General features: G+C 38.8%; 1 protein-coding gene across 1 annotated transcript in view; it reads left to right on the forward strand.

Moving 5' to 3' along the window:
* LOC136857496 (HCLS1-associated protein X-1) overlaps nt 1-13,742 on the forward strand; it is a 330,999-nt gene that overhangs the window by 287,450 nt on the left and 29,807 nt on the right. The window contains exon 5 of the mRNA XM_067136194.2: nt 10,781-11,006. Within this exon, the coding sequence (XP_066992295.1) occupies nt 10,781-11,006 (226 nt within the window). The remainder of the gene's footprint in view (nt 1-10,780; nt 11,007-13,742) is intronic.

The following is a 13,742-nucleotide window of genomic DNA, read 5'->3' on the forward strand; positions in this document are numbered from 1 at the left end:
CAAACACACTACCCCCTGCGGGTGGGGGATGCACATGTAGAACACACCCGCGGTATCGCCTGCCTGTCGTAAGAGGCGACTAAAAGGGGCCCAAGGGGCTATCAACTTGGGAGTGTGGATTGGCGACCACGGGGCCCTTAGCTGAGTCTTGGCATTGCTTCCACTTACTTGTGCCAGGCTCCTCACTTTCGTTTATCCTATCCGACCTCTCTTGGTCAACTCTTGTTCTTTTCCGACCCTGGCGGTATTAGAGCATTCGAGGCCTAGAGAGTCTTTCAATTTCACGCCCTTTGTGGCCCTTGCCTTTCTTCGTCCGTTACTTCATTTTTCGAGGTTACGGATCCCTTCTTTCTTCTTTTTTCTCTCTCTTTACCCCCTATGAGTGGGGGACGCAGACAAATAATACACCCACGGTGTCCCCTTCCTGTCATGAGAGGCAGCTAAAAGGGCCGACCAAGGGATGATTGAATTAGAACCTTGAAACTACTTTTGATTCGTACCATCATGAGGGGAACACCATGGGTTGCCTGTACTTGTGAGTAGTACCACTAAATTAGGTACGAAATAGGTTTGTGATTAGTAGCAGTAAAGAGGCTGGCCTGGGGGTTTCCAGTACCCGTGCATCGTACCCATGTGAGCAACACCGCGGGTCTGGGCTTAGCCTGCGAGTTGTACCATTACGAGCGACAACGTTGGTCTGCGTTGCCTGTGATTGGTGCCCACTGTGTGAGGAACACCACGGGAGTACCGGCGCCCGTGATTAGTACACCTAGGGGAGGAGCCTCATCGGTTTGCATTGGCTGTGAGTGGCGCCATTGTGTGAGAAACATCATAGGTCTGCGTTCCCTGTTCGAAGTACAATACTTGTGAGTAGTACCATCTTGTGTGGAACACCGTGAGTCTTTGCTACTTTTGAATAGTACCCCAACATGACAAGTACCATGGTTCTACTTTACTCGCGACATGTACCATTCTGTGGGGCCTTAGACGTGGATTTTGCACCCCTTTAGACATTAAGCATCATTGTGCATTATAAGTGGTCCCTTGGTCAGTAATACTATTATTTACGATGTTTTTTTAGTCTGATCCACTGTTTTTTGTTTGTTTTTTGTTGGGTTCATGTCCATCCATTCATTCTTCATGATATTTTTTATTTTATTTTGGTCAGTGGATGAATTTGAACTTTTTGTTATTTCATTTCGTACCATTAGGGGCCGGTGACCTCGATATTAGGCCCCTTTAAACAACAAGCATCATCATCAAAATGTTCACGAGAAGAGGTGAACAGTTCATTGAACAAGCCTGCAAACACTGCCAGGCACAAAGTCACAACACGATTTAATAAATTTGAAGTCCCAAAATTGTGTAGAAGTCGAAGACAAGTTGCTTGAATAAAGTAAGATGCTAGCTCCTGAAGATCAGCGCAACATACGCAATGTCCGGCACTGTGCTTTTAAATGTCGATGAAACTCGGTGAATAGCTTAGCCTGCAAATGCTTCAGTTGCGAAAATATATAATACAAGTCAATATAATTGAAGTATATATCAATATTAATAGGATCTTGTAGATTCTTTAGAGATGAAGAACAGTTGACATAAAAAAACAATTGTGAGGAGAAAAATGTTAAAACGCGCAATATTGGAAACAAATGAAAAACGCATATGCATAGCGTGTTATTTCTTGAAGATAAGAATTTGGCTCGTACTTGAGGTAGCGTAAGGTATGAGTTTAAATTTGAATGTTGTAATGATCTGAACTGTAGGTGGCAGTAGAGTATACAGTTCAATTCGGAAAATGGAACTTTTTTTTTAAATCGAGAGGAGAGGTGAAAAGAAAAGATAAGAAAAGATGGGAGGATTAGTAGATAAGAGAAGATTAAAAGACCTGGCAGTTAAAAGAAGATGGGAAAGGATAGGATAGGGAAATAAAGGAAGGGTAGTTTAGGGTGGGTTATTGGAGGTAGAAAACGTGGGTAGGAACTGTGTAAGGCATGGAAAATTGAATTTGGGTTTAGAAATTTAGCATTTTTGAGAAGAAGAATTAGGAAGTCCAATAGAATATTGGGTTTTTCAGAAATGTCGTTTAAATTGAAATTAGGACTGAAGTATTGGTCAAGGTGAATACATCAATTTTCAGTAGTGTTTAGAAGGGGGCCTTTGTTAATGATTTTAAGTATTTTTATGCCTTTTTCAATATTGGTGAAATTATGTTTGGGGTCTTGTATGTGTTGTCCTATAGCAGAGAATCTGTTGTATTTAATGGCGTTGATATGTCCGGAGTATCTCATATTAAAGTTGCGTCCAGTCTGTCCAATGTATGAGGAGCTGCACTTGTTACATTTGAATCTGTATACTCCAGATTTAGAGAAAGCATTAGATAATGATTTAGATATGTGTAATATATCAAGATTTCTGTTATTGGTTCTAAAAGAAATTTTCATGTTGTGTTTTTTAAGAACATTGGTTATTTTTAGAAGCATCTTGAGTGAAAGTAAAAGTGGAAAATGCAGTGGTTTGTTTTTGTCTTTTGTTAACGTGGTTTTAGGACGGTGTTTGAATTTGTTGATGATACGGTTTATGAAAGAGTTGTTAAAGCCATTAAATTTAGCGATAGTATGGATGGTGTTCAATTTGTTATTTAACCTCTTCAGTCCTGAACCTGTTTTTGCATTCGATGGGTTATAATTTGCTTAAATAACTTTAAAAAATTCATCAAAGAAAAGTAGTATGTTTCAAAAAGTTGTTTTATGACGTGTAGCGTATATGCTACATCAGGACTCGTAGTTGACTTTCCTACCATTATTATATTTTATTTTAAATTGTTTTGTATTATTGTAAGTAAACAAAACCACGTGTAGAGCATATGCTACTTGCGAACTGAGGATGTTGAATCTTTTTCAGACATAGGGGTGTTGAAGGCACGAAAAATTAGGCCTACCCACTGCTAAAGCCCTTCCCAAAATTCATAAAACTAACATTCCAATCCACCCAATAATCAGTTACAGACCCAGTCTCTTATATGATACTTCTAAATTCATCCAAAAATGTTTACTAAAATATTATCGATTTTTATCCAACAAATCTATCAAAAAACACGTCTGAATTAATCGACAAATTAAAGAACTTCGACATCAAACCAAATTTTTCTCTCCATTCTTTTGACATCGTAAACATGTATCCCAGTATTCCAATTTCCAAATTACTCCCCATAATAAATAACAACTTAAACAAATTCAGTATTCTGAGTAAACTAGAAATTCAAGACTTCATGTCAATCTTAAAATTGGTCATCAACAATAATTATTTCACCTTTGATAACACCATTTACCAACAAGATGGTGTAGCTATGGGCTCATGAGCTTCAGGCATTCTAGCTGAAATATATCTCAATTTCTTAGAAAACACAAAAATTCATAATAATAATAATAATAATAACAATAATTTCTCTAATATCCTCTTTTGGGCCAGATATGTTGATGATACGTTAGTAATCCTAAATGAAGAATCAACCAACGCAGCCTCTACACTTCTTCTTCTTCTTCTTCTTAACAACATTGACTCTAACACTAAATTCACCCTTGAATCAGAACACAACAAAACTTAATTTTCTAGACTAACTATAACTAGGCATCCTTCTTCTTTAACTTACAAAATTTTTAGAAAACCAACCCAAACAGCAACCACAATATAGCAGGATTCTTCACACCCTCAAGCACATAAATGTGCTACTTATAACAGCCTAATTTTTCGTGCCTCCAAAACCCCTATGTCTAAAAAAGATTTAAATAATGAATTGAACACCATCCGTACTATCATTAAATTTAATGGCTTTAACAACTCTTTCATAAACCGTATCATCAACAAATTCAAACACCATCCTAAAACCATGTTAACAAAAGACAAAACCACACCCAAGAGTTGTCGAAGTCGAAGACAAGTCGCTTAAATAAAGTAAGATGCTAGCTCCTGAAGATCAGCACAACATATACAATGTCCGGAAGAAATTTCTGAATGACTTAATGAAGAGGCCTAATTTCTATGATGCTGTGATAGATATTTTTGGTGCCACAACATGCCGTCATATTGACCTGAAGTACAAATAGGAAATACAGAGGTTAGCCTTGAAGCTCCATTAGAAATTAATATTACACTTTATGTTTATGCGTGCATGAGTAGCCTGCCATACGTTTTTCATGATGTGAACTATTTTCAATTAGTGCATGATTGAAACTGCTAGTTTCTGTGATGTTGATGCTCACTAGTGTTCAATATATTATGTGCCATTTCCTCATTTTCAAATGATATCTTGTACGAAAGTAATATTAATTATCAAGTCTTTCACTTTTATGAATTGACATCTGTACTGCTCATAAAAATGCTGCGGTGCAAGCGACAGTATACTCTCAGAAGGAGAGTGGTAACGCTTTTCAACATGTCATGCGTCGCCGGTGGATTATTGAGAAGTTTCAAACGGTGGACAGTAAGCAGGTTCAGGATATAGAAAGAGAATGGGTGGCATACAGGAATGTTGTAGTAGAAACAGCAAGGGAATGCCTAGGAACGACTGTATGTAAAGACGGGAAAAGTGAACATCTTGGTGGAGTGATGAAGTGAGAGCAGCTTGTAAACATAAAAAGAAGGCTTATCAGAAATGGCTCCAAACAAGGGCTGATACAGACAGGGAATTGAACGTAGATGAAAGAAACAGAGCAAAACAAATAGTTGTTGAATCCAAAAAGAAGTCATGGGAAGATTTTGGTAACAACCTGGAAAGGCTAGGTCAAGCAGCAGGGAAATCATTCTAGACAGTAATAAAAAATCTTAGGAAGGGAGGGAAAAAGGAAATGAACAGTGTTTTGAGTAATTCAGGTGAACTCATAATAGATCCCAGGGAATCATGGACAGGTGGAGGGAATATTTTGAAAATCTTCACAACGTGAAAGGAAATCTTCCTGGTGGCGTCACGAACAACCAAGCTCATGGGGAGGAAGAAAATGATGTTGGTGAAAATACGCATGTGGAAGTGGAAACGATGGTAAATAAACTCCATTTTCTTAAAGCAGCAGGAATAGATTAAATTAAACCTAAAATGGTGAAGTATAGTGGGAAGACAGGGATGAAATGGCATCATAGAGTAGTAAGATTAGCTTGGAGTGTTGGTAAGGTACCGTCAGTTTGGACAAAAGCAGTAATTGCACCTATCTATAAGCAAGGGAACAGGAAGGATTGCAACAACTATCGAGGTATCTCATTGATTAGTATACCAGGCAAAGTATTCACTGGCATCCTGGAAGGGAGGGTGCGATCAGTGTTTGAGAGGAAGTTTGATGAAAACCAGTGTGGTTTCAGACCACAGAGGGCCTGTTAGGATCAGATTTTCAGTATGCGCCAGGTAATTGAAAAATGTTATGAGAGGAATGAAGACATGGATGGAAGAAGGGCGTAACTCAAAAAACACTCTCTTGAGATAAATGAGTTTAAAGAATTACAACATCAAACACTTTTCTCAGAAATACAGAATTTTGGAATATTATACTTAACTATATTCTTGATTATTTTGTTGTCAATTTTGTATTTTGGAGTTACGCCCTTATTCCATTTTCTAGAAATTTTCGTTAAAAATTAATGTTATTTACATTGTTGGAAGCATGTAGACAAGTTTTACAGATTAGAACATTTGACAAGTCACAACATATTATTAGGGGAGTCACTATATCGAGAATTTCCTACTCCCACAGATTCAGCTCCTCGGAAAATATATTCAAACCATACATGTGCACCTGCGCATAGAAAGCTTTTTAAATCCTTAACATCTTTTAATTTCCCTGGTTCAATACCTACATGAGGGACTGTGAATCTACCCAAAGTATCTACAGACCTTATATCCTTCAATAACTGAAACTCGTCATGAAACGTAATATTATAAGTCTGGCTTCCTCATACAGTTCCTTCAGAAGAGTGACATAATATGACATACTTTGGAATAGAAAACTTAAGTCCTTTTGTTTGTGGTGTCGCAAATGCCACTGAGCCGAGAAAGGCAGAACATTCGGATAGTAAGGATTTAGTATCTGAATCATCTGAGGTTTCACTTGGTGTATATTCACTGTCATCTGCTGAAATATCAGATGTTTCTCCTCCTGACATTACTCCTGCGTTAGCCGTTTCGCTTCTGATGAGTTATAATTGCTGGCTCGCCGTAAGTCAGCATTGGAGTGTATTTTAAGTCGGGCACGAGCAATATTTGGAAGAAGGGCGCAACTCAATATAGCACATCACACGCCATCTATTGACATTACTGAGAAGCCATTTAGGTAGAATCTAGAACAGCCTCAAAGGAACGTATACATGCAATTTACCGAATAACGCCACAACCTGACTTAAGCCCTTCTTCCATCCATGTCTTCATGACAGTTGTTCAGGGCACTTGCAGGGGTTAGACCTTTGCTGTTCGTAGTTTACATGGATCATCTGTTGAAAGGTATAAAGTGGCCTATGCTGACAACTTGGTCTTAATAACATATTATGCCGAAAGCCTGCAGTCTAATATCTTGGAACTTGAAAATAGGTGCAATGAGTATGGTATGGAAATTAGCCTCTCGAAGACTAAATTGATTCACAACTATTTTTTTATTTTCCACCTTGTCGATACATTTGTTGCTTATGGCAACTTATTGGTTAAAAGTGGTACATGTTTCGTATATTATTAACATCTTCAGCCACATAACACTGTTTAGATGAAAAATTCATATTTCTGCAGGGAACACCTCTAGTCCTCATAGCCTTTATAGTTTGTATTGAAACAATTAGAAATATCATTCATCCAGGGACGTTAGCTGTTCGTCTTGCCGCTAATATAATTCCAGGTCACCTTCTCTTAACTCAACTAGGAAATACCGACCTGCTTTGATGCTCTCAACACTCTCTATCCTACTTATTGCCCAAATACTTTTAATAACATTAGAATTGGCTGTAGCAGTTACTCAATCATACATCTTTGCTATCTTCATGAATTCATGAAGGAAGGAGATACAATAGAGCTATTCTGAAAAAGACGTTTGTAAATGCATTAGAAAGTTAGAGTAGAGTACTACATGTATAGAAGACCGAGCTCGATAGCTGCAGTCGCTTAAGTGCGGCCAGTATCCAGTATTCGGGAGATAGTAGGTTCGAACCCCACTGTCAGCAGCCCTGAAGATGGTTTTCCATGGTTTCCCATTTTCACACCAGGCAAATGTTGGGGCTGTACCTTAATTAAGGCCACGGCCGCTTCCTTCCCACTCCTAGCCCTTCCCAGTCCCATCGTCGCCATAAGACCTATCTGTAATACCAATATAATGGTCCGTTATTGGACATTATAAATTTTCCAGCTACAGTGGAACCTCGATTATCCGTTCCCGGAAAATACGTTTTCCCGGAATATGCGTTCAAATTACGTGGTCCCGCGAGCATCGTAATTAAATCACGTTGTAAAAGTCCCGCATTATCCGTTCCTGGAAGAAACGCTTTCCCGGATCAACCGTCCAAAAATTCCAGTCACATCAATGCTAAATCCTCGATCAATCGTTTTTTTTAATAAACTGTATCTCACGAAAGGACGGCTATGGCATATTTATGGATCTTGGCGTGAACGCCCCGTCACTGCGATAATTAAAGCAAGTACTGTACCGGTACTAGAAAAGCGATCGGCGGTGAACTTGCATAAGAGACCATCTTAGCATCGCATTTGGGTGGTATTGTTTAGAGAATCTCGGAAAATCATAAAGCAGAGGGTGCCCACAACAATTGCAAGGAGACACGGCGCATTTCGACAGCTCTGCTGTTTCGTCATATGTTCGCACATATAAAACGTCCATATTATGTCCAGGGTTGCATGTTTATATTTTTACATTTTTTCGATCATACTGCCGAAGAGGTTTTCGGCACTTTGCTCAGGGCATTGCAGAGTAACTGGGGTTTCAGGCAGGAATCGAAACTGCTCCTTCTTAACACAAATTCAGAACCTTTTGATATTATCGTACATGATATGTTAGCGAGACCAAAACAGATGTTGCACCCTACATTTAAAAAAAAAAAAAGGCCATGGGAGGTCTTGGGATTGCCTATTACTGTTTAGGTCCTGATGTAAGCCTGGGGATTTTATGTTTTCGTGTTAAAATACCAAAAACTGCAGTCGTTTTATTTGCGCACGTTACATTTTAAATGGTTGGTATCATTTCAAACTCGTACTGACATGTGCAGCGAGCGCGCTTTCCAGATGACCTCAAGGTCACGAATAACCGTAATTTCTGAAGTTTTTACATTTCTTTTATCTTTCCAATTTGATTGGATTTGTGAGGCGCAGAATTGAATATAATGCATTCGAGAACTTTTAAGAATCGATACTTACATTCGAAACCATGTTTTCGAGTTCAACATAACCTTTAAAAGTCGATGTAGGCCTAATTTGCGCGGTACGAGATTTCCAGAAACTGACTACGAACAGTATACCGGAGACCAAATTACAATGAAAGATTAAGAAATGAACGGATTTCGCCATCATTTTGGGTGCTTTTGTATCTAATGTGCTTTATTTTATTAGATGAGAGAATTAAAAACTACTTGTGGTCGATTGTCGTTTGGCTTGGCGTTATTAGATTTTTCGAAGTTTGGCTAGCCTAATCCAAGTTGCTGAACTGAAAGAAGTTTTCACGGGAAACTGACGAAGATTCCCCTGTAAAACTGAATATAAAGTACCGAGATTTTGAACTCGCGTACCGGTAATTAATGCGGTTTCGCGGTCTAACATGCCCGCCTCTCATCCAGAGGGCCCGGGTTCGATTGCGACCAGGTCAGGCAATTTTACCTGGATATAAGTCTGGTTCCAGGTCCACTCAGCCTACGTGAATACCTTTAATTGTGGAGCTATCTAATGGTGAGATGGCGACCCCGATCTCCAGAGCCAGGAATATTTGCCGAGAGTATTCGTCGCACTGACCATGCGCACCTCGTAATCTGCAGGCCTTCGGGCTGAGCAGCGGTCGCTTGGCAGGCAAAGTCCCACTGGGGCTGTAGTTTGGTTTGGTTTAGGAGTTTTTGTAAGATTATAATTATACATACTGGTACTGGTATTTAATTTTTGTGATGTTTAGCCAAATTGTTGATGGTTTTCATTCATTCCCGGATTTTTCGTTTTCCCGTGTTGTACGTTTTATTTTCATGGTCCCTCGAAAAACGGAGAATCGAGGTTTCACTGTAACTCATTCTTGGTTGCCTGCGTTTCGCCCTCGTGTGCTAAGTTAGGCTCATCAGTTGGGACTTAGCACACCACCCAAGACGCAAGGCTAGTGCATACCGTGGAGGCCACTGCATAGGCTACTTGAAGCCACCAGCAGTGCCAATGCACTATGAGAGCTATGTCTCATTTCCAAAAATTGATGCCTGCCTGGCCATCAGATAATACAGATGTTGATTCCCATAGGGAATTTAAAATATTTGTCCCGAATGAGTACATTTATAATACCAATATAATGGTCTGTTATTGGACATTATAAATTTTCCAGCTAACTCATTCTTGGTTGCCTGTGTGTCGGTGCGACGTAAAGCAACTAGAAAAAAAAAAAAAACATGTATAGAAGTGAAAATCGAATGACGAGTGCTGAAAGGAGGAGGACAGAACGCTTTAAAACAGTGAAGATGAGATTTAAGCACATCAGATTATGAGTTTAGGAGAAAATGAATCAAGAACATTTTTGTGAGATTGGAGAGAGTAGCGTATTACGTCCATGGCCTGTTATTATGTAGAGGAAAAGAATTCAACTTGGAAGAGATCAAGTTCTGAATTTCCTACCCTCATAAGCCTCGTTATGAGCCTGCCTGATGGAGATGCCGAAAGAATCTTATGACCCTTCTAATTCACACTACAGACTAGTCTACCCTTAGGAAGTGCGTAACCACAACAACCATCTCTTTTCTCAGATAAGGTGGGAAGTGAAACTTTGTATGCCGTAACTTGACAGAGAACATGATCCCTGAAAATTCAGAATGCAGGGTCTTTTTTTGAAGTGCCTGAAAATAAAATATTGCATTCGTCACGTGCCACATTATTGAGGTACAGCTGTTGTATGAGATGCCTCTTTTTTACTGTGTACACTACTACAATTTACTGAATGGCATTGAGTAAGCCTTTTTCTGGACAGAAGCTCGAACACACAAAGTTAGCAGTAATAGAATAGGTTAATACTTGTGAATCACAAAATAGTCTACGACATTCGGAACAATTCTGTTAATATTTATGCCAAAATACAATACATCATGAGTTTCATTATGGTCCATATTGACAGCTGATAACTATAATACAAGGAAAGAGAGAAGTGAAGTGAAACTGTAGGTACGTACAGGTGGTTTACACAACTAATGAAATTCAAGCTACCGTGGAAAGACTGGCAAAGCAGTTCAGGCTGGCTTTTTTTTGTAGATAAAGTTTCTACTGTACCTCAATAATGTGGCACGTGACGAATGCAATATTTTATTTTCAGGCACTTCAAAAAAAGACCCTGCATTCTGGATTAACAAGGTTCTCCTTTATTATTTTTTACTACTTTTATTTACTGACTGTGTATGAGTACTTATTGTATAGCAGTAGAATATACATAGATCTTCACTATCTCAAAATGGGTGTGTCCAAAGTCTCAATGCCAATACGCCCTGATGTATAGTGAAAGCTAATTTGAGGTACCATTCATACTTTTAGTTCACACTGTTTCTGAAATTTTACTGAGTGACTTTTCTTGTTTTACAGGATTTTTGCTGGTGAGATAGACAAGTTCTTGAAAAAGCCATCAGTGGGTTTGAGACTGGGCAGGATTGCAGTTAATCCTGATGAGTATCTCAGTAAACCTGGAGACTTCCTGACCAAACATGATGATTCTTTGGTTAAACCTGATGATTTTCTGGTGAAACCGGGGACCTCCAGCCAAACATATGGTCAAAGCATTGTGAGTAAAACAGTGCGTCGACCAGATGGGGTAAGTCGTCATTTATTTTTCCCATCTTAGATGATAGGAATATTTGTTCTAAAATCAGCATCATTTTAGGTACGGCAGTGTTTCATCCAAAAACAGTCTGAGATGGTTATGTCTGTATTTAATGAAGTTTTTTGAGCATTAATTGAAACCAAAGAAAATGTAACATTTATGTTGATACAAATGTTTTTCTGGTGAAACAGTTTATACTGTACAAGCTACCTACTGACTCTAAATAAGTTCCAGTTAGTGGTAAGTACGTTATGTGACTTAATCGGCAAAATCATAGACAAGTAATTACAAGTAATGAAAATCATTTTTGGTCCAAATTGAAAGTATCATATAATGTATATAAGAAAATATTTATTTTACCACCTATTCAATACATTGCAGAATGTTTACATGTGAGTTAAAACATTGTTGAAATATAATAAGACATGTTTCACCTCTTCTTGCGAGGCATCTTCAGTCAATATCAAAACCTTATTTTTTTTTACCGGGTACCTGGTTAAAGATTATTCTAAAATGTATTGTAAAATGATCTATTGCACCCATAATGCGATTCCCCAAGGAATGATTTAATTAAATTTAGTAATTTCGTACATGAAATACGTCATGGAAATCTACAGAAGATAGTCTCCAGTCTTTGTTACAGCCGGGCTGGGTGGCTCAGACGGTTGAGGCACTGACCTTCTGACCCCAACTTGGCAGGTTCGATCCTGGCTCAGTCCAGTGGTATCTGAAGGTGCTCGAAAACAACAGCCTCGTGTCGGTAGATTTACTGGCACGTAAAAGAACTCCTGCGGGACTAAATTCCGGCACCTCGGCGTCTCCAAACCATAAAAGTAGTTAGTGGGACATAAAGCAAATAACATTATTATTAGTCTTTGTTACAACCAGACACTCTTGGTGCCAGCCCATATTCTTCGTACTTCTCTTTAGGCACATATAACCATCAACAAAAAGGTCGTAAACTCCTCAAATAAAACTAATGCACCATGTGAAAGATTTTGGCTGCAACTTTCTTGTGGGAATATAAAGTTTGGCAAACAAAGTAGTGCTACTCCTTAAAGTAAGACAGAGATGAACAGTGTGGGAGAGAGACAGACCTACACCCGCCACCCCTCACAAATTTGGAATAACCGTGGTCGGAAGACATCTTTAGGGCCTGAGGAAAATTTCAACCAATCAGAAAATTGCAGGAGATGACCGCCTAACCGAGATAAATCTGCAAATCAGTCTATTTCGTGATTTTGAACAGTGTCATAGGAAATTAACTGTGCTTACATCTCTAACGTATTATTGAGGAATTTTCAGACAATTTTCATAATTATTGCCTAATTAATAAAATATGAGTATTTACGCCTTAAGCATGTGTGGAGTGGACTTGTCCAGAAGCGAAAACACTCGAGCCGACGAATAGTGTGTCTACGCCAAGTCAGTTAACATAGGTGACGCCTCTGAAATTTAGTAAAACTCTGTGATCGATTTCCTGAATTACCAGAGTATTTTGAACCGCACTCATTTTCAGAGTCGATCAAGACAAATTAATATTAAATTAAGTGATGGATATCGAAAAGAAAGGTGTCGTAGTGTTCTACAGATTCATCCGCTATCCCTACTTAGGATTACGCGGGGGCATGGCGTAAGAACTTACAAAAGAAGACCTCGAACCCGACAGCGTATCCAGTATTCCATCTACAGAGTCATTGTGTCAGTTATACAGTATTCGGTCTACAGACTCAGTGAGCAGTATTCTAGTCATCCATGACAGTCATCCGTACTCGTCGAAGTGTTCTTTCAAACGGTCTTTGTTCCGTCTACCAGTGTTAATATGCTCAGTTGTGATATTCTGAAACATGGTCACGATACGCGGTTTCCAAGTATTAGCCGAGTACTGATTGAGGTGAGTGTTAAATATCATCATCAGTTTTCCACTCCAGTTGCCCGGATGTGGTTTATGAGCTCTCTCCACTTCTGTCTGTCCATGTACCACTCTTCTCTCAAGACGGCATCCCAGCTGATTCCTCTTGTTCCTATGTCCTCTTTCACTTGGTCCAGCCATCTCTTCCTACCGGTCGTTTTCCGGCCACGACTGTGTGTAGCCTTTGTTTTGCTGTCCTCCTATCGTCCATTCGTTTGACATGGCCAAACCATTTCAAACGGACCCTTGTCACTTTTTCATTCAGGGATGGGTACACACCAGCTTCCTCCCTTATTCTTTCATTCCTTACCCTGTCCCTTTTTGTCTTCTGTACCATAGTTCATAGGAACTTCATTTCTACAGCTTGTAGTTTGCTATCCACTTGTTGGGTTGTTGTGCAGGTTTCTAGGCCATATGTTATTATGGGGGTGAAGTATGATTAGAATAGAATCTGCTTTGATCGAAAGGGAACTTGTTCGTTCCAGAGGAGGTTCCGAACTTGATGGTAAAACTGAGCTGATTTTTGAATGCGGTTGTTAATCTCGTGCTGTATTCTATTATCACTTGAAATGATGCACCTAAGATATTTATATTGGTCTACTGTTTCCAGCTGTGTACCTTCCAACATTATTTTTCCTTTCTTCTTCTGCCTGTTGACAGACATAGTAACAGTATTCGATTTATTTGTTTGTTTGTTTGTTTGTTTGTTTATTTATTTATTTATTTATTTATTTATTTATTTATTTATTTATTTATTTATTTATTTATTTATTTATTTTTAGTCCGTGTGCTTTCAAATGTTCATTCCAGGTGTT

The sequence above is a fragment of the Anabrus simplex genome, chromosome 1, assembly GCF_040414725.1.
Source record: "Anabrus simplex isolate iqAnaSimp1 chromosome 1, ASM4041472v1, whole genome shotgun sequence".
Classification (NCBI taxonomy): Eukaryota; Metazoa; Arthropoda; class Insecta; order Orthoptera; family Tettigoniidae; genus Anabrus; species Anabrus simplex.